Source organism: Takifugu rubripes, chromosome 20 (assembly GCF_901000725.2).
Source record: "Takifugu rubripes chromosome 20, fTakRub1.2, whole genome shotgun sequence".
NCBI classification, from domain to species: Eukaryota; Metazoa; Chordata; class Actinopteri; order Tetraodontiformes; family Tetraodontidae; genus Takifugu; species Takifugu rubripes.
The window spans coordinates 3,807,680-3,829,212 of NC_042304.1; the positions used below are offsets into that span (position 1 = coordinate 3,807,680).

The window sequence follows — 21,533 nt, forward strand, 5'->3', positions numbered from 1 at the left end:
CCATGTTCAGATTCAACTACCAGTGCTCAGACTCAACCACTAATGTTCACACTCAAGTACCAATTTTTTTTTTCATTTTGAACACTGCTTCTTTTTCTTTAATTTCTTTAATTTTCTATTTTGAGTTGGGGAAAATGTAAAACAAATGACCACTTTTATTGAAAAGGTTGAGTAAATAAACAAAATATATGTTCTTAGTTTCAAGGTTTTTTTTTTAATTCCTCAACAAAATATTGCACACTCTGCTGTAAAGTACCAGATCATTAATTAGTCATGGTGAAAGTATCAGTATTGAATACTTTTAACTCTGAGACTTTAAATAAGCAATGACAAAAAAGACAAATACACTGTTTGACTGTCCTCAGATGCCCCATCTCAACCCCTCCAACCTAAAGTTACGCCGTTAATCACCCCTATTGTAAATACAACAACCCCCTCCAACACACACATACACAAAACACACTTTCTTTTCATGAATCTGAGGTATTACTAAATCAGTCATTTGTCAATTGAATTATTGCTCCTCTAACAGAACCCAGCGTCCATCCATCCATCCATCCACCCACCCACCCATCCATCCATCCATCCATCCATCCATCCATCCATCCATCCATCCATCCATCCATCCACCCACCCACCCACCCATCCATCCATCCATCCATCCATCCATCCATCCATCCATCCATCCATCCATCCATCCATCCCAGTCTGCAGAAACATCAGAACATGAGCAGGAGGTGCAGAGCCTGACCTCAGATCAGAATGACTTATGGCTTCTTGAGATATAAAACAGCGCAGGACGCACAGGCAGAATAATGGAGACAATTGTGCCGATGTTGCTGATATGAGACCTGGCTGCTGCTGATACACACGCAGTAAAGCACAGATCACCTGGCTGTTATTGGCCGATTCCCTTCAGATTCTGCTGATGAGGCCGCACAAGGAAATGACCTGTTTTAGAGGTTTTATAGTATTCGCTGCCGCAGTGGCTCATTTTGGCCATGACTTTATTGCTTGGTAACAGTAAATATATATATATATATTCTACACAACAGAAACAAGTGATTTATGACTCCTCTGGTCAGGTAAATACATTAAGTTGCTTCCTTTGCATTTCGAGCTGCGCTATTATCACCATGAAATAAGGTTTCAGTGTATCCTGACAGGCAGATTTACCTGTGCAGTTTATTAAAAATCATCTTTCTGAAAACCTATAATTTGGATATAATATATGTCACAATGTATTACATTCACGGCCAATTTACCCTTTATTTTTAATAGTGAGATAGCAACGATAATGAGGCAGGTTCAAGTTAGTCCATCTTAATTCTTTCTGGAGATGCTACTCGGAGTTCTAAATCTGTGACACAAGCAGTTGACTCTAACCCAGGCTCATCAGAAACACATCAACTTTAAATGAATCGACCATTTCCTTGCTGGATTCCTTTCACTGCATATAAACACCAATTCCTGGGAGAAGAGGGGATGTTCAGAGTGGAACACCTGCAGCAGATAAAAGCCTCCGGATGCCATCACAGAGCCGAGCAGCAGTCCTACAGGAACGATGCATTAAAAGAGCTTTCATGAGGACGCGTCCGTCTCTGATTTGCTGTGGGACGTTGGGCTCCATCAGGGCGTCGCTGCGCTGCCAGGACTTCTGACAGGTGGTGTCACTCCCACGCGCTGCTAAACATGCGCTTGTGTGGTGCAGATGGCGCGTAGATGGCAACACTTTGAAGGGTTCTTTAAAGCCAAACTCCTCCATCTCGGAGAAATAATGAAAATAACTGCAAGGTGTGACATGGTGTTTTATATTTACAACACAAATAGGAAACGATAATGACTAAAAAATACAGCGAGGCCAGAATTCGCTGAGAAAAAAAAAACCAAAAAAAAAACATGGTTGACAGAAATGGCATGTGAAAAGTCCACCTGAAAACATTCAGAGTATTACACTGATTTATTTTTAATAAATCTGGAGGAGAACTGGAATAGAATCAGAATCTTGATGATGTCTGATGTTCCTGTTTAAACAAATGAGTTGAATATACAGTATGTTGCAGAGAAATACTCCTAAAACAAAGCAACATGAGTGATGGACTGTAAACCGAGCAGATCTGGATTATATGCGGGAACATCTAGAAACCATTTTGGACATAAACAGAGACATACGATGAAACGATGACCACAAGCGAAACCTGTTTTTCTTGCCGAGAGTGAGAAATGCAGCATCCTGGTTCAGCTAAAACGTCCATGTGCCTTCAACTCAGTTATATTGCTGAGTTTGTGAAGAGAAATTTATCTGGACGAGTTTTAAAGCATTGTAGATCCAGACTCCCTGGTAACAGCAAGAAAGACATATATATATATAAAAAATATATAACAATTGTAAATAATGGTTAATAAATGTTGGCCTTTTGACACAAGTGTGTGGTTTTTTAATGTGAAATACAAACAACAGCAGCATCGTTTTATATTATTGCCAGCTGGAAGAACGTAACCCGAGCAGTTAATGTCCACATGTGAGGACCGCTGCAGTAAAAACACTGCAGAGACTGTCCATGGTCCAGGTTCTGCCGGGCCTGGCTGCAGCTAACGGGCCTGGCTGCAGCTAACGGGCCTGGCTGCAGCTAACGGGCCTGGCTGCAGCTAACGGGCATGTACGGCAGCTAACACATCTGACAGGTGCGTCTTCGCTTGCTGTGATAAAATCATTTTTTTTGGAGATAACAAGGTTGTGTTCAGTACACAGTGGCATTAAAAACAACAACGGGGATGGGGGACGTCGGCACCTTAGTTGACGTAGTAAAGCCAGTAGATGACGTTGAAGAGGGAGAAGGAGAAGGGGAATATTATCCGTGACCATCTGTCGATGGCGTTCACGTCGGTCAGGTCTGGGATTTTGATTTTGAGCTGAGAGGAGCGTCTCCGCAGCCTCGTTTTCTTCAGGTGTGTGTTCCTGTCCAGGCTGAGGCGGCCGGCCTCTCGTGCTGAGCTCGCCTTCCTGTACTGGAGCCCCGAGTTGTCGAACACCATAGAGGAAGAGTTGTGGATCTCGCTCAGGGTGGTTGTAACCTCGTTTGTCCCCACCTCGTTGTGGATCTCCAGGGTCGTCAACAAAATGTTCCCCTGGGAGTCGGCCTGGGCGGGAGAGACGGGAGGGAGGTTAAAAAATGGGCTCCGGTGAGTGATTGCGCACGGGTGCCGTGCGTGAGGCTGCTTCCAGACAGCCTGACGGATTGCAGCCGTGGGAGAGCGAGAGCGACCTTCATAACCAGGTTTCCGCTCCCAAACTTAAATTACGCCACACAAATCAGCTCCAGGTTGTGGTGGAAAACTGGCAGCTTCCACATGCAAGGGATAAATCACTCACATACATGTCAGGAGCATGTACAGTCATATAACAATGACAGGACAGGAGAAGAGATGGCAGATTTATTGTCTTTGTAATTCACAGACAGATGAAGGAGCCCTGAGTGGGGGGATGCGGGGGTCGAACGCCTTTCCCTTCAGGCAAGTTTCAGCTTTTGCACGGGGAACATCACACACTCACCGGTCGTGAATTACGCCGCTCCTGATTGGATATTTTAAGAGACGAAGCCTTGCAGTTGCCCCCCTGCAGAGAGGACTAACCGGGAGAAAGAGAAGGAGAAAGAGAAGAAGCTGTGGTCTGAACCGGGGGTCATGTGACTGACATTCAGGACCAAGTTGGTTGGTTGCACTTGCAATCACAACAACTAACTGCTGGACCCGACGGTTATCTCACAGAAGAGGATTTGTTTAGCAAAGCCTATTTTAATTCTTCAGAAATCAAAATAATATCATTAAAATTAGTCTAACCAGAAACTGTTTAGACTGGGGGTTGATTTAAAACTCTTGAGGAGGAAAGAATGTGGAAGCATCCTTACAGAAGTATTGATCTTTAGACAATGTTGAAACCTGCCGCTGGATAATCCAGCTCAATATGGTCCTAATAACTCACAATAAAGTCAGATTAGCCAAGTCCAACCATGTTCACCTGATTGTAAGAATGAATTAGGCTTTTTTTTTAGCTAATCACTGACCCTATTGTTCCCGTTTACGAGGATTCCTACCTTAGGTCTGTCGAGTTTTTCCCGGTCGTTCATCGCCTTCTGCGCCTTCTCTGCCAGTTTCTTCTGCATCTGAGGACCTCGTCCAAAAAAGATGTAGTTGACAAAAGCATATTCCAGAAGAGCCAGGAAGACAAAGACAAAGCAGCCCATCAGGTACATGTCTATAGCTTTGACGTAGGGGATCTTGGGCAGAGTCTCTCTCAAGTGTGTGTTGATGGTTGTCATGGTCAGGACAGTGGTGATGCCTGTGAGGTAAACAACAAATCTGAATTACAATCGGCATGTAGACGTTCAGGGCTGTAGCAGAAAACTACAGAGGGCATCCCGGTGTCATACGTGCACCATTTACAGATGAGAACGCCCGCAGAGAGACCACCGACCGGCAGCGTCTGTTTATTTCTGTGGACCCGTTCTTACGTAATTAAAACACAAATGTAGCAGCGCGCAGCTCAGGACAGTATGTGCATGTGTGTGTGTGTGTGTGTGGGGGGGGGGGGGGGTGTTAAGAGCAGTGTGGGCTCAAGGCATTGACTTCCGCAGAACAAAGAGAACAGCAAGAATAAAATCTGTCACAGCTCAGAGAAGGTTACTTAACAAATACTGGGAAAAAGAACTTTCAGTGCAGAAAGTGCTAAATCTCTCTCACTCCCTCTGTGTCAAGCTAGCAAGTCAAGTGGAGGCAGATGGTCTCTCTCCTGCAGGGTCTGCTCCGGGGGATCCAGGAGAAAACGAACGGCTTCTCCCCACAGTTCCGTTGTCACTGCAGAACCTTGGGGCTTTATTATTAACTACATTCATAAAAAGGTTTCAGGTTGCATGAAGAGCAAAATGGAACAAAAGTGACCGCTGCTAAAAGAAGAGGTGTTTTAAAACCCTCTACAGGAGCATTTCACTCCCTATAGCCGTTGTCGCTGCAGTGCTGCCCTCTGCTGGTCGGCTGCTGTAGTTTAATAAACTCCTCCCATGGTTGAGTTTACAGTCTGTTCAAATTATTTCTGAAATACATGAATATTTTTTTCTTAAATACAAAACTGTTAAAGAAAATATATCAGACCTGCTTCCATGGTTGCATTTCTATCCTCATAGACTTTATAGTTACAAATTTAGTAACTCTTAAAAAGGAACTTAGAAAGTATTAATTTACTATTTCGGACACTCATGTGAACATTTTTTTTCGTGTCTGCAGCGACTGTTTGGCACGTGCAAATAAATATCACTCTTTCCTTGTTATTTGATAAAAGATTGTTTGCACGTGGGATGCTGATTTCCACCATCTATTATACTTAAGAGCAACAAACATGGCAACAAACATGTGAGCAGACATTAATCAGCGCGTCCATGACACCTTCCACTGAATCTCTCTCTTCTTTTAGGAATTTCTTCATTTTGATTTCAGCCACAGATGTATTTAATGTCTATTACATATTAAATATCAATTAAAATGTGTTTCCTGCTTAAGAGTACAATTTAAATGTCTTCTGTCTGGCACAAAGTATAACTTATGGCTGAAGAAGAAGGTTCGGATCAATCTACAGCAGGAGTCACATCATACCTAATGCAACTCTGGCAGCTGATGCGTCATAATTGATCCAGAATGACACCCAGGATAGGATGGTGATGAGGATGGAGGGCATGTAAGTCTGCAGGATGAAGTATCCGATGTTGCGCTTCAGCTTGAAGCTCAGAGAGAGTCTCGGGTAGGCACCTGCAGGGGACACAAGTGACCGGTCAGTTCAGGAACAACAGGAATGGCTCCACCGTGGAGACGTGGAAGCCTCATTCATAACATGTATTATCTCTGAGCAGGAAGGGACAGCTGCCAGGAGCACTGCTGAGGTACCCTTGAGCAAGGTACCAACCCTTAAATGATCAGATAGGACCCTACAATCAGCTGGCATTCAGGTGCACCGTGCCTTGGCCCATATACAGCTGGGATAGCACCCTCCCCGTCACCCCGAAAGGGATAAATCGGTTAAAAAGACAAGACGAGAAGATGATTCTACATTTTGAATGCAATTTTAAAACATTTCTAAAGTCCAACATCGCCAAATAGACTCTTTCGGTGGATAACTGTATACATGAGAAACAGAATCCAAGTGTCTGAGCGAGCACCTCACCTGTGGAGAAGACCACATTCCTGGAAACCAGTTTGTAGTCGACGATGGAAAACTGAGGGAGCTCGATTCGCGTCACTCCCGTCACGGCGGTGTCTCCTCCTTTCCAGTAGAACTCGATGTCATCTGTGGTGTATCCATCTGTGGACGAGAGCACGGGAGACCGGGTTTGAGTCCCTGCTGATTGGAGACGGCTAATTCTGATCTAAAATAAGCTGCACACTTTAGGAGGATTCATCACAGATTCATCCTGTGAATTATGTGAGCAGATATAAGTGCTGATTGGAGGAGCTGTAAATCTTCAGGGGCAGGTGTGACACTGCAGACACTTTAGCAGCATTCGTGGAATCTACAGCAGAATCTGCAGCAGTTTGGGGATCGGACAGTCAGAAAGGTCATCAAGACTGATGAGGGTTCGAAAAAGACTGCGGTGAAAATCTTTCTGCGTACGCAGCCGCTCCTTTGGTGAAGCTGAGGCAAAAGAAACAACCTCAGTCATTGAGGTACAACATCTTAATAAATCAGAAGCAATTCAGCAGTCTGCGCAGTTTCCAGCTGGGGAGTGGGAGAACCTTTTATCATTTAAACACCGCAGTGTTGCTCCTATATTTCACGGGGAGGAAACGTAAAGCTGCCTGCGGTTTCACCACCTCGAACTTACAACTCTCAATCTCCAGAGTGCAGTTCTGCTCGTCTAAGGGGTACCTCCTCAGATCCATCATGCAGGCAGCCGTCGTTGTGATTCTGAAACGGAAAAAGAGTGAAATGTCAAACAGAGGTTAACAAAGCCCACGTGTGGCATCTGCAGACACGATAAAACAACAGTGGCATTCACTGTTCCAGAGACCCTGTTAATTAGAGCTAATGGCACTTCCAGGCTCTCTGCAGCCGCACTCACAATAAAAGCAGTGCAACAAATCAGTGTTAGGACACCGCTGAGAGAACGGCACCTTAAATGGAGTTATATCATCTCAGTTCTATGTGCTGCAGATATCTATAGTGCACAGAAAGGCGGTACAAGTTCAAATTTGTCACGCCTGAGATGAAAATTGGTGCCTGGTTTCTCCACCACACAAATATTTGCAAGAGATTGACAAAGAGAAATTTAAATGCATGGGAATAAACCAAAAGATATACTGTATAGTGGACGCCATTATCAACTAGATAGGAAAACAATAGGAATGTGAATTTATATTGAATTGCACCAAGAACATAAAATGTTGGAAAAATGTTCAATTTTCCTGCTCTGCCTCATGATAAAGGCCTGAGTATGGACGGAAATGTAGTCAGGGTCTATCTGAGTATTGTCTGGAAGACACCAGAACAGTTTACCTGAGTCCGTATAGAACGGTGCCGTCCGGGTGTAGTCGAATCATGCGGTTTTTCACGGTGACGCCGTGGACGAAGGACTTCTTGTCGTTGAGGAAGTAGGTGTCTGGAACCCACAGCTGGTCTGCGACTCTGTTGTCCAAGGTCAGATTGAGAGGAATTCCAACATATGCTAGTCTCTTGTCTCTCCAGTACTGTTGGAAGTACATAGTTAACGTGTAGTCCTGTGGACAGAAGGGAAAACAAACAGCATGCTATCAAGTCCAAATGTAAAGCTTCAAACTTACATCCGATTATAGTCGTAAATCTACCACATCGAAATTTTCTAACATTGTTACATATTAGCAGCCACACATGCAATCACATGAGGCCATTTTAATAATTCAACAGTCATTTATTTGCAGGTAGTTCCACAAAAAAAAGAGAAAATCACAAAAAGCTTTGAAAGCCGAGGCCTCTAATGGAGCTCTTTACCAGCTGGCTTGGTCTTTTTTTGCTGACTAATGCTGCCTTAAATAAATCAGCAGGTATCAAGAAATAAACAAAGAAACATGGACTGTGTTGGAAAATGCCTACATTTTAAACCCTCAGTTGCATTAAAAGGCTGTTGGAGACGCAGAGAAACGACCAGGAGCTTTTAACATGTGGACTTAATATTACTGTGCACTTCGTCTCGCTTGAAAACATTACAATACAAATTCAACAAGAAAATTTTGAGTGTAACTCGTAGATTTGTGTCACTTTGTAAATGAATTTATTAATGTAGTTTTTGTATGAAGTAATATAGATTCATGCAATTCTCTCTATATATAGTTGTGTTGTCTCTATACGTTGATGATCTGTGGCTTTTTGCTTCTAAACTAAAACTGGTCAGAGGTGTTATTTTTAGGACATCAGCAGAGGTGTAGGCTCTGTAGTAAGGCAGTATGTAAACCCCTGGCATGAGACGGGTGCTACATATTTAGGAAGAGATGCCTCGCCTCCCTATTTCTCGTTCCCCCGTGAACAGAAGTTGCCCTCATTACACTCCCTCCCTCCCACACACACACAGGTGTGGGCTGGGTGAGTCAGCTTTACACAACAGCCTTCTACACTACACTCTTCTGCCAACACTCACTCAAAGGCTGGAGCCCACCTCTATTTTAGTCTTTGTCGGATCCTCACATTGCAGCGCAGCAGTTGTCCTTGGCTGCCTCACAGACAACTTCAACGTCTCAGCACAGCACCAAACCACATAACTCTCAGCGTACACACTGTACAGCACGCCCATCTGCTCCCAGTATATGCTGAGCAACCTGCCGCATCCCACAGGACCTTATCGTGAGCCTCAGTGCGTCTCTAAAGACAGAACGTATCAAAAAAAAATGAGGCTAACATGGGCCTTTACATCAGTATGTTTTCTCTTATTTGTTGTATGTGAAACCAGTGCAACTGTTCAACGTGCAGAATAATTAATAAAGAATGAATTTTAAAAAACAAACAAACAATTTGAGCAAACTAAAACTCCTTTACTTCATGAACAGTTTAAAAAAAAGAGACTTGAATTTTTATTAGGGTTTTAAAAAAAGGCCATAAAATTACCACAACAAAAGAATACAGAACACATAATGAAAGGTGATGATTGTGCAGGAGAGCTGGAAGAAAATATGCTGCTACAATAATTATTTTATATCTTATGTTGCATGATTATTTTTGTTAAACACAGAAAGGGCAGCAGGGATTCCTGTGCGTCTAATGGAGCCGACCACTTTTTCCAGACTTCCAGGCAATAAGACCTTACCAGGAAGAGATCGAGGAACATTTAAAAAAGGCATTTAATGTAAACACTCTATTTCAGCTATCTATTGTTGGAAACTTGGAACTCCATCAGGAGGAAATGGTTAAAAATATTCCTCCCCTGGTCTGTAACTGGAATAATTAGTGGTCTGTGAAAGCAAATCCTGGAAATTCGCCCTTCCAAATCAAAAGAACAACCCGGGCTGGGGTCATGTAAGGCTGTTCTTGTGATTGTCGCTGTTATTCGCGCACCCTTAAGAGTTCTGCTGCTTGTTGTCTGAAATGTGGCCCACAGGAGACACAGGAGAGTTTGTTCTAAATGAGCTCCAGTGGGACGAGCAGTCGCATCATCTTCGTCTCGCAGAGTGCTCCGTCTCAAACTCAAGATGCTGTTACCGTGCGCCACTCAAACGTTCTCTACGTAACACAAGGAAGTCTGCTGGGAATACAGGAATGGCGCCTTGTGCGAGAGACGGAGGCTTTTCATCACTCGACTCCAAAGCTAAGCGTTCCCGGTGGAATCCAAGTGTATGTTTGACAATCCGTGCATTTAATCACATCACATCAATCTCTGCATCCTCCCACACAGATTTAAATGCATTGATGCTATGGAAGCCTACATGGAAGAACTATTTATCTTGCAAGAGTGGATCTGGAGTTGAGATGGATAAACAGAGCTTTACTAAGACGTTATGCATCATCTGAAAATACTGAAATAACCTTCCGTCAAGATCTAAACTACAGCAGCTTTTTTTATGTGGATCAAGGCTAACATTTAAAACCAAAACATTCTCTATGATAGAGCTATGAGAAGGCAATTAAGATTCCTTTAATTCCTGTCTCTCTCAACACCAATATTTACGCGGCACTTTAACAGATCCCTTTAAATATTTACTTGAATTTAAATCCACACTGGACAGTAAACTACATCTGGAACCCTTTTGACTGCTTTTGAGAAACAAAAAAATCACTAAACCAAAAAGGAAATGTCATTCACGTGCCCATGCTTTCCTCTTACTGTGCCTCAACATACAGCTGAGGACTTGCTTCCATAATTAAGGGTTATAATTAATCTGAAGATGCGACAATCTGGAAACACAACAATAAACTGTAAATATACAGGTCAACAGGTGCTGATTTTGAAAAGGCCGGTAAATCACATCTGAGGAAGCAAGAATAGAGGACAGATCACATCTAGTGTGCTTGGCTGGAAAAAAGAAATCATTTAAGATAATATTAATAGAGAGCAGTCAGTACAGACAGAAATAAAATAATTTAGTCTCCTCCACAAGAGACTGTTGCGGCTCGCCCACACAGGCTACAGCAGAACAAGCCAGTCATTTCTGACTGGGTCTAAAGTGTGCTGCTAATGTAAGATTTAGGGTCCTTGACTAGCTATAATTTGAGGCAAGTGAACCCGGAATTTAGAATAAGTTTAGAATAGAATAGATGGTGGATAGTTTTTTTTTAAATTGACATTCAGTTAACTTGTAAATGAAACATCTAGAAATGTCAGATGTCTGATATTTCGACAGTAATGATCTATGTAGAATGGGGCAGGAAATGGAGTTGAATAAAAATGTATAGATTACACAGTTTACAATAATTGAACCGCTAACCTCAACCAACCCTTTGAAAGAGCAATGGAGAATCTACGGTGGCTGCCAGGGACCAAAATAGTATTGATTAGTTCCAGTCCGGAAGATTGTTACATTTTTGTCATTGAAACTCAGTGGTTTATACTCATGCTGCTTGTCTGTTACCATGGAAACACGAAGTGGTTGTACTCCCTGCTGCACAGGAACACCATTTTTGGGCTACAGTTGAATGTCAGTAAACAGTTTCAATCAGAATTTAAACTCCCTGTTCATAAATGTTTTAAGAGGAGACAGCTTCCATGCGTCTTTGCTTTATCTGTGATAAAAGAGTCAAGTGCTGGTAAAAGAATCATGATGAGCCGCGTCAAAAGTGACACGAGCCACGCCGCAGTGCAGATTTAATCTGTCTGTTCCCTCCGCTCTTAAGACGAGACTCTAAATTAGGCGCTGACAGCTGCTGGTGATTTACTAAACACAGTGTCTGATCCCGTTAACAGCTTAAAAGTTACTAAAAGTAAGACAAGACAGCCCATGAGGACAAACTGCAACGAATCAGAGATTTATATCTGAGCAAAGGAACCCTAAGTGTATGCAGGACTGTACTTTCCATCACTGAAAGGAATTTATTTCAGTTTTTATTCCTGATTCTGTGATTCTGGCTATAGACAACACAGCATCATCTTTTACCCTCTAAAGACATGTGGAGCCAACCTTACTTATACTGCAGACATAACACGTTTAATCCAGATTGAAAGTGACCTGTTTGACTCTACAAAATGCTTAACGAATAACCCATTATCATCTATATCTGCAGTCAGCAAATAAAATAGCTAAGTGCACTGCCCACATATTCTAGTACTCCCTGGGTGAAAAAGAGAAATAGCAATATTCAGGTTGCGCTGTAAAAACACACATTGGTGACGATGACGCCTGAGTGTGTCCTGCTGTTAGGTGCTGGTTTGGTAAACTGCATGACAATTAGGATGGGGGAGTGATAAACAAATAAACAAATAAATAACATGCAATGTAACTGCTGGTACAAATGGTCTTGAGAATGTTCCACAGAGCCACCTGCACCACATAAAATTGTTGAAAATGATAAAAACCAGAACATCCCCAAAACAAATCCAACACAAAGGAGAGCCAGTGTGCCGTTTTTAAAAGGTTAAAAGGTCAAAAGCTGAATTCTCAGTTTATTCTCTTCTCATCTTAAGCTGTTGGTATACACACAAAAGTCCTTTCTGTTGATACCGATGCTCCCACCATTCCCCAGGTTGTTTGTTGGTCACTTTCTCGCTTTAACTTTGCGCGTTTGCACATGAGCATTTACAATTTTTCTTCTCAAGGACAAGCACTATCAAATAAAAGCATTTTTTTTTAAACTCTGCCATTTATACAGCTGTTGTGTTTTGCAGCTGTGGGTTTCTGTAAAATACCATTAATTTAATTAATACCTAAATTGTAGAAGATTTGGATTTTGCAATTTGAATTTCAGCTGAAGTTAATGGTGTGCATGTCTGTGGTTCTCACTAGGTCATCCTCCGGCTTTGCACAGATGCATTTGAACGCACCACGGGAACATTTCTTTACACGTACTTGTCAGGACAGCATGTCAGGGACTATTTCCTCTCAGTAGCATATGACAGGACATCAAGCTCTGTCAGCAGTTTAGACCAGTGATAGATGGCATACATGCATTACACTGTAGAAATCATGGTGTGCCAGGCCCAGCTTGCGTGCACATGCACACTGACACATACAGGAAGGTTGAAAGGTGAGGACAAGAACACAGACAGCGCAGTGACCTTATGTTGCCACATCACTATAAAGCATCTCCAAGAGTCAAATATCCACTGGACCAGGATGTAAACCCATGCCATTAGCCAGAATCTATAGAGCAGATGACCAAACCACTCTGCAATGTGAAAGCTTCACAGGAAATTTGCTTTGGTCTTTGTCATAAATTTACCATCAAAACCAATATCAAAGTAGCTTCATATATAATTGTCTATTTTTTATTTTTATTTTTTTTATCACTGACAATGCAAGAATACCATATTGTCAACCAGAATAAAATTCTAAAGTGGAAAAACTACTGGTAAACACAACACTAAAAACAATAAACTGAGTTAACAGAACTACCTGGATCAAAAATAACAAATAAATTGCATTCCAAAATAAACAAAATATACTTAATCAACCAACTAATTTTATTCCCATCATGATTCTTTTACCAGCACTAATTTTATTCCAAATAGGGAATTATATAGTTTTAACTTATGAAACATCTTACCATATTGACTTCTGACACCATGTCTATACTGGCCACGTCTATACTCATGCCAACAGCAACGGGTCGACCTGGAAATACACAAAAATAAAGTCAACTCTGCACCGCAAATCACGAAAAGTCATCAGATGTCAGTCGACGTACCCCCAAAGTCTGGCCGGAGGCGGATGTCGTATCCTTTCAGGAGTTTATCCACGGTGTCTTTGACGAAGGACATGTTTCCAGGCTGGTTGACGCTGGAGGAGAGCAGACAGACACGGTTCTGTTAGCGCGGACGGCCGCGGCGGAGGGCTCGGAACCACAGCCTCACCTCTGAGACCGCAAACGCATCACCGCCACGACCAGCGGTGCCGCGAGCGCGCTAAAGAGGCGCGAGGTCCCCCACATCCTCTCTGTAGTGTCCGCGTGGAAGTGTGACGTTTGGGGCTTCCGATAAGTGTGGGAGCGCTGAAGCCCCGGTGCTCCGCGTCCCACCGAGCTCCTCCAGTCCAGGTGAGACTCTTCTCACACCCGGATTCCAGCCCGTGTTAACGGGCTTCACTGTTCACTATATAGAAGACCTAAAAGACTATAGTCCGACTATAACATGTTTATATTTATAGATTCTAATAGGACACCGGAGCTGTATGTTTTTCGAGCCTTTGTTGTTGTTGATTGTTTGTTACGAGGAGAGGAAGTGTGAGACAGCAAATACAGGAGAGTGTTGGAAACTTTCCCTGATAAAGTGTGAACTCGGTGAGACTTCAGTCAGTTTACATTTTGTTTTACTCCAGACATATTTACTTTAGTTAATTCAGCCATGCTGACGTGTGTTTTCAGTGTTTACGCTCCGTTGAAAATAGTCCATTTCGATTTTGGTTTCTGTCCTACATCTAAACAATCAAGAGTAAACAGATATTTGCAAACTTGGTGTTAAGGCCAGCGTGTTCTTGTGCACACCCACAAGCATTGGCGACGGATGCAGATGGCAAAATGGTGGTTTGTCCTGTTTAAATTTGAGCGTATTCCTCTAATTGATTGACATGACGCCCCATTTGCTGTGTGCAGTGTTGGACTGGGTGTAATTGTGAGGGTGTGAATGAGAGGGATGCTTACCTTGTGTCATAAATTGCATACAGCTTTTTGTTGCCACCAGCAGCGTTCCTGTGATGAGCAGAAGAGAGGAATCACTGTAGCGAGCCCAAATTCATCGAAATGCGTGAGTCAGTTGAATGAATAAGCTTCTAATTTAAGAATAAAAATTCCCTCTAAGTGACTCATTTTTAGTTCTGGCCTTTTTAGAGATGCAAAATGTAGAGTTTGGTGGCAAACTTGACCATTAGCCAAAACCTGTTCGTGTCCCATTTTTGCAACTGCTTTCCCCCCCTGTTTCATTATTTATTCCTATACAATGGCATTAATCCAGAATGGTTTAAATGTGCGGACAAACTAGGGCACTAAATTATGCAGAGATAACACGAGGTATGCACACACACGCGCACACACGCACGTGCGATGCTTAAAAACTCCCACTTTAAACAAATTTATGCTTTAGGCATTAAAAAACCCTCTAAAACAAACATCTGAGAGGAGACTAAAACCCTCATACAACAGTAGGGTCCGACATATAACCTCGTTTCCTCTTTCTCATTTGCACTCTCAGTAATCACCTGGGCAACACGCTGTGGTGTACTGCTCAGTTATGGATCATCCATTGTTAAGTGCTGTTGTGGAGATTCCTCCCTCTGATGGCGGTCGCTGCTACTACTGATCATTTATCTCTTTACCCCCCCCCCCCCCCCCCCCCCATCCTCTCTCTCTCCCCCACACACACTCTGCTATGTCACCCCTCCTCCTGTATCTCACTACATCATCTCTCTCCTCACTTGCCATGCATCCCCCTTATTTTTTTTCTGCAGGCTTGCGTGTTTCATTTGCCACCAAAGTGTCTCTGCTGCTCCCTCTCGCCGTTTTGGACACGGGCGCCGGTCCCCCCGCTCCCCAGAGATCAAACTAAAGGATGACCGGTCAGCAGAAGTGTTGGGGAGCCTTTGAGTTTTTCCTTTTCATCGCTCTGGGGTGAAAGAAACCTCGCTGACAGCAAAATTAGCCCATCTCTCTCTCCCTCCCTCTTTCTCTCTCTCTCCCTCACTTTCCCTGCCTCCAGTGAGTCCACACGGATGGAGGCGTCATTCCTCCGACACTGAATAGCTTCATCTGCGAGCGAGGAATTCTGGAAATCTGGAAGTTTGACTCCGCAGCAGTGTGTGGGGTAAGCGTCTGCAGCACGGGGGTGTTATTAGAGCAGCGTGTATGTAGTGGGCTGTTCACGGGAAGAGCAGAGTACAGTAACGCGCGTGTGCGCATCAGGGGTGCACCACCGCCGCTGCCGGAAAGGAGCCGCAGAGCGGCGTCCACGCTTCCTGCCGAAGGGAATTTTGACGGGGATGTGCGAGGAGGTCATTGGGGAAGATGAGTTAGACGCGGTGCAGGCTTGTAGGGTAACAACAGGATGGCTGGAGGCGCCCGTGGGGAGCGCAGATGAAGTGCGCTGAAGCCGAAAAGAGAGCTGGGCGTGAAGAAAGATGAAGTTTGCAGGAGTTCGCTGCCCTGCAGAATAAGGATTTATGATCTTTCGACCCACGTGTGCGCACTTGAAGGCACCGCAAGCTGCGCGCAAAGAAAAAAAAACCTGTTAAAAGGTTGCGAGCGATAGAAGAGGGGGTCGGATGAGATTAAAAAACAAAAGGCTGTTAAGGTAAAAACCCATCTTTGATTCTGGTGTTCAGGAATGGGCGATGGGATGTTCCACAGCTTGACAATGAGAGGTCTCTGGGTCCGGCTGCTGCTTGTGAGCGCCACCTGCTGTCTGAGGTGAGGAACCGACTCGTGCAACTTTGGACACCCCGCGTCCCCGTTTTTAACGTTCCCGTTTCCCGCGCTTGTTCTCGAGAGGATGACAGACCTCTCTCATGCCGATGGAGCTGGTGTTTTCTTCTGAATCGTGTTATATTTGCCATATGGTCTCATGCAGCTTTTGCCAGGACGTAACTCCCAAAGAGGCTGAAATAAATGACAACATCACCATCTTCACACGCATTCTGGACGGTCTGCTGGATGGTTATGACAACAGACTGCGTCCTGGACTGGGAGGTAAGATTAATGTAGCTGCTCCGTTTCAGCATTTAAAAGTCTCACGCGTGTTCACTCTGTCAGTCGGAAAATATCTTCGAATTAGAGGTAAGACGTGGGTTCCGATGCATGAGGGATGACTGTCCTTCACCGCACGCCCACAACAATGCTGCAACATCTGTCTAACAAAAGAAGACTCCAGCAGCTGTTAACGTTTGCTGTAGGTGTGATTTAATGGCACTGGGAATGCGCGCGGAGCGCCGGCGTGACCTTGGGAAAAGCCTTTGTCATTACACAACAGCTCCAGTGGATGCAGGTCAATGTAGGCAGCAGCTCAGGTCAAGGTCACATTGAGTTGTGTTAAAGGTTTACAAGCATTTCTGTATTATTCTGACTTAAACTCTTTTAAAGTCTCACTTTTATGTTAAAATTGTGCATCTTTGTTATCATTGTCGCCAGCTAAACTGCTCATTAGTTTGGTTAGAAATAGATGAGGGAACTTGATAATTCAAGTTTTTTCACCATCCTTTTTCAACTTTTTATGCCTAAAACAACACAATCGTGTTGGGATGTGTTGAATTATCCATATTGAAATGATGATTTACAAAGAAGCCCCATGAATTTCAAAGATAAAAGTGTCTTTACAAACAGAATCACATGTTAATAAGATCTAGAATGAAAAATTCTGAATTTCCTTGCAAATGAAAGGGTGAACCTGCTATTTAGACCGGCTCTGTCTTTAGAATAACAAATGCCCCATAACAAACTGACACACATCTTTGCTCTATATCCACAGAAAAGGTGACAGAGATCAAAACCAACATCTTTGTCACCAGCTTCGGCCCAGTCTCTGACACTGAAATGGTGAGGAGCTTCTTTCGCCTTTGCCTGTCTGTCACAGTTTGTTCCACCACGTTTACTGATTCAGCCGCCGATCTCGCAGGAATACACCATTGACGTGTTCTTCCGCCAAAGCTGGAAGGACGAGCGTCTGTGCTTCAAGGGCCCGATGGAGATGCTCCCCTTGAACAACCTGCTGGCCAGTAACATCTGGACTCCCGACACCTTCTTCCTCAATGGGAAAAAATCCATTGCGCACAATATGACCACGCCGAACAAGTTACTGCGGCTGAAAGATGACGGCACTCTGCTGTACACCATGAGGTGAGACAGACTGAGCACACACCTCCACCTCAAGCTCCAGCTGATAAGAGTGTTGTGTAATCAATTTGAAAATGACTAAAAGGTCTTATTTCTGGAGTAATGGCTTTTAAGACCCCTGCCGCGCTCTTTGCTGGGTCTCAGTGGTGCATTGATGCGTCATGGCGCCCTCATCCTCATCCAGAGGAACTGGAATTGTTGGGCCTTCCCCTCAGCATATTGCTTCATGGCAGAAATCTTCACTTAGGCAGAGCGATAGCTCGGGCTGCTCCTCTCCCCCACTTCCCTCTTCCTAAAGTCTTGATTGAAACGTTACAATTCACGAGAGCTGCTGCGAAAAGTGGAGGATATACTAAAGAGTCCATTCGTTCCTGGTGCCGAGAGCAGCTGCCTGTGAGGGCAATAAAAGATATCACATCCTTAATGGAAACGTCTCCTTTTCCTGTCAGATTCGACGTCCTGCCAGCCCAAATTAATCCTCCATGTCAGCCCCAAACTGAGGAAGTTGCAGGAAGTGGATGCTTATGAAAAGGGGCAATAAATCTCCGATGCATTTTCAAAAAGATGAGCAATTAGGAGTACATTCATGATGGCCCATTAGTGGGTTTTTTTTTAAATGTTCTGACAACTGGGATGGACATTTTATGTGTGGATCAATCCACACACTCAAGTATTGCACAGTGTTCTCACAGGTACATCTGCAATACACTGCAACAATGACGCAGGCATTTTTTTTCTTTTTTTTTTGCTTCTCTGTAATTTTATGTCCAGCTCTGCACCGTCCTTCCTGCTCATTATGATTTATTAAGCAGCCACTACCCCATATATCTGACTTCTCTCATTAAAACCATTCACAGGCAGCCGAGCCCCCCGGTGAACATTAGTCACGGTGCTCTGCGTGACAGTAACATTAGTTATATTTACATTCAGCCAAATCTAATACACTCTAACTTTAACAAAACAAAGCTGTAAAGTAGAATCAGCATCCCATCCTGCAGTAGATACTAGATGAGAGCGGTTATTTATGCACGCGTCTGGCGTCTGCACATTCCACATCTTCTATAAGCAACCAGGAGTTTTCTTCTTCTCTGATTGTTGTTCTTTACCACTTCTAAATGAGCTTTAAGGCGTGTAAAAGTCTGTGTTTTATTTAGCTTGAATAGGGAGAATTTAAAAGGCCACAAACAAGATTATATTCACAGTGATACACTTATCTAGTGATTGCTGGCCAATTTAATGATTTAGTCACCTTTTGTTTTTTATAACAGCTTAGTCTTTTTATACGTCTTTTATTGGTTTCTCAACACAAATGCCAAAAAATCCTCTGTTTCCAACTGCTGCGGAGTTCAGTGTCTTTATCCCAAACACACTTTGGTATTTGTCCTCAGAAATGATTAAAACATTTTGTGATTATGAAGCTGCCAATAAAACACATTGACCCTGTTCTGGACGATGGAAGTCCAGTAATTCACAGTGATCATAGACTGGAATCACACACTAATCTGTTGTGTTGTGCGATCTAAAACACAGTTTGTCTCTTTCTACCCCCATCACCGTGTTCATGACTCACATATCCAGGCTGGTATTAGAATGTGAACCATATTTCTACTCAAAGTGCTGAGGCAGCAGTTGGCCTTTAATACAGAGAATTCCTCCTCTGCAGCCAATTTCAGATTTTAGAAAAATCGCGTTGTCTCCCTGACTTCTCTAAAGCATTCTTTTGCCTACTTTTGAAAGCTGTGAGTATTTATCCAACATTCATCTCTGCGGTTCTCGCAGTTCAACCCCTTTTTTCTGTTAATCATGAAACATCGTTGCATAAAAATGAAAATATTTGCTTTGAATACAATTCTCAGGAATGCATTTGGAAAAGCAGATGAAAGTAGCGGCATGTTTCCATGTTTCCATGGTTGCTGAGGTGGACTATTATAGCAATGTGAAACGTTTTAATGCACGGTGAGTAAATGTGTTTGTCCACTAGATGGCAGCAGTAGACAAGGATGTTTGTACGTGCATACGTGTGTCCTTCCTTTTGCATTTTCTCGTTCATTCCCTTGCTTTTAAGGTAGCATTTCTCTATTTAACATCACTTGGTTCCTTTCTGACCATCATTTCTTCCCAGCAGGTATCACCCCCCTCTTGTGGCTCACTTGTTTATTGCACTGTTGCCCACTGCCTCAAACACACTGAGTGTGACTATTATTGGTTAATAAAGGTGTGCAAGATGCAGCACTGGCCTAAATGAAAACATGTTCTTTATAATAAGAAGACAGCTCATAAAAATGACAATGATGAAGCTGATGGTGATATTTTATGCTCTGATTTCCCGTTTGCTTCCAGGCTGACTATATCAGCGGAGTGCCCCATGCAACTGGAGGATTTCCCAATGGATGCCCATGCCTGTCCCCTTAAATTTGGCAGTTGTAAGTAAAGCGACGGCATTTATTAATGCAGGAAATGGTACAGCGCAGATGTTAGAGGTCAGCATCACAGGTTGCCCTAGGAGGCTTTCTTAATCTTTCCAAACACTGGGGTGAGAAAAACAAAGAATACAGTTTGGACGCGGTGTTATTTCTGGCCTTCGTATCCATGCACAGAATGTGATGGCGTCCTGCATGTGTTCGGCAGCGTGTGTCGCTCAGGTGAAAAGCTGTTGGTGGCGGTGCAGCGCGGCGGATGTCGGCACTGACACGCTGCTCCTGATTAAACCATTAATCAACATGTCAGGGCTCCTCTGCTGCAGCCTTCACTGTTAATGGAAAATATCTGAGACTTGCTGAGTGGAAATAACCACACACACACACACACATACGCATTCACCACCAAGGTCACCCGGTTCATACAGACAATTTTGCTCCTGCTCAGACTTCTAAAGCGATTTATGTCTTCTCAGGAAGTGGAAACACCCGGGGATCTTGAGATTAGCCTTAAGGGCTTCCCCGTCACTGACGTATGGCGGAATATCTCCCAGCAACATGCTTACACATGCTAACCGCTACCACAAAAAGTCACCACACCTGATTTGGTAATGGCATACTCTCCGGGGAAGGAGAGCAACACCTACACTTCAGATTGCTCAGGTTTTGGCATCCAACTACCTGAGCTTCTCATGCAGGATGACTAGTCGAAGCCGACGCCGGATTACTGATTTATCGCAGTTAAATCACACCTGAGCATAATATGAGTGTTTTTAGCAGCACACACTTGTGTCAAAGGAAAGATCCCACATTTATAAAATATAAGTTGAGCTTAAATGTAATATACATAAAATATATCACAGTTGGGCAATTCTGCAGACTGTCTTAGACATGTAAAGTTACATTTGTTCTCAGCTTGGGCTGCATTTCTAGCGTATCCATATATATTTATATCAAATTGCTGCGTTGCAGTCATCCTGTTTTGTCCGACTCCATTAACCCGAGCTAATCCTCTGACCTGGTGGACAGCACTCACTTATCAGCTGAAGCTTTCAACGCTACCTGTCCTTTGCTCTTGTGTTAATCACCTCTCCTGAACTCTTCCGGCAACGAGTTTCTCGTCTGCGTTCACGCACAATTGCCCAAGGAAGTGCACGAGTCGTCCACGGTCTCCACAGATAACAGGGCGGCCGTGTGGGCTACAGAACTACGGCTCCAGTCAGAACAGAATCCAAAAACAAATTGGTCTTGTCGGTTTTTGCCGATACACCTAATCGCTTAACCGGGAGCGTGTGTGCGCACGTTAGCTCACTTCTTTGCTTCTTTATAAACACAGTTCATCTCTTGACAGCCAGCGTTTGTCCGCCTGTCTGTTTGATCGTGAACCAAATAGCATGAAAAGTTATGAGCAGGTTTTAAAGACATTCTCAGGAAAGAACAGCTGAAGGAACCGATTCATTTTCTGGGATGTTCTTCTGTTCTTCGACCTTTGCTGTGATCGTAAATGGTGCGTAACCTGGGGTTACTACTGCCTATATCTACATCTACATAGAGTGTAGATGTGCTCTCTGAGTGTGATAAAATCAGTGTCCTAAAACATTTCAGCTCACATTTGTTGCTAGACTTCAACATAATTTCAAGTA

General features: G+C 43.5%; 2 protein-coding genes across 14 annotated transcripts in view; one reads left to right on the top strand and one right to left on the bottom strand.

Moving 5' to 3' along the window:
* gabra5 (gamma-aminobutyric acid type A receptor subunit alpha5) overlaps nt 1–21,533 on the top strand; it is a 38,114-nt gene that overhangs the window by 9,070 nt on the left and 7,511 nt on the right. For 2 of the 9 annotated variants that reach the window (XM_029827672.1, XM_029827673.1), the window contains exons 2-7: nt 15,348–15,452; nt 15,970–16,054; nt 16,215–16,333; nt 17,109–17,176; nt 17,256–17,476; nt 19,814–19,896. In XM_029827672.1, the coding sequence (XP_029683532.1) occupies nt 15,972–16,054; nt 16,215–16,333; nt 17,109–17,176; nt 17,256–17,476; nt 19,814–19,896 (574 nt within the window). In that variant the 5' untranslated portion in view covers nt 15,348–15,452; nt 15,970–15,971. Of the gene's footprint in view, nt 1–13,563; nt 13,694–14,328; nt 14,400–15,099; nt 15,453–15,969; nt 16,055–16,214; nt 16,334–17,108; nt 17,177–17,255; nt 17,477–19,813; nt 19,897–21,533 lie in introns of those variants that run through there. The other 7 variants (XM_029827669.1, XM_029827664.1, XM_029827665.1 and 4 more) reach the window with 7 other exon arrangements.
* The window catches only part of gabrb3 (gamma-aminobutyric acid type A receptor subunit beta3), a 23,763-nt gene continuing 4,020 nt past the window's right edge, over nt 1,791–21,533 (bottom strand). The window contains exons 1-11 of one of the 5 annotated variants that reach the window (XM_029827663.1): nt 14,851–14,920; nt 14,297–14,344; nt 13,346–13,437; nt 13,205–13,272; nt 7,541–7,761; nt 6,870–6,952; nt 6,212–6,349; nt 5,647–5,799; nt 4,095–4,339; nt 3,554–3,628; nt 1,791–3,141 (exon numbers count right to left, since the gene is read on the bottom strand). In XM_029827663.1, the coding sequence (XP_029683523.1) occupies nt 2,794–3,141; nt 3,554–3,628; nt 4,095–4,339; nt 5,647–5,799; nt 6,212–6,349; nt 6,870–6,952; nt 7,541–7,761; nt 13,205–13,272; nt 13,346–13,418 (1,404 nt within the window). In that variant the 5' untranslated portion in view covers nt 13,419–13,437; nt 14,297–14,344; nt 14,851–14,920 and the 3' untranslated portion in view covers nt 1,791–2,793. Of the gene's footprint in view, nt 3,142–3,553; nt 3,629–4,094; nt 4,340–5,646; nt 5,800–6,211; nt 6,350–6,869; nt 6,953–7,540; nt 7,762–13,204; nt 13,273–13,345; nt 13,438–13,511; nt 13,589–14,296; nt 14,345–14,850; nt 14,921–21,533 lie in introns of those variants that run through there. The other 4 variants (XM_029827660.1, XM_029827661.1, XM_029827662.1 and 1 more) reach the window with 4 other exon arrangements.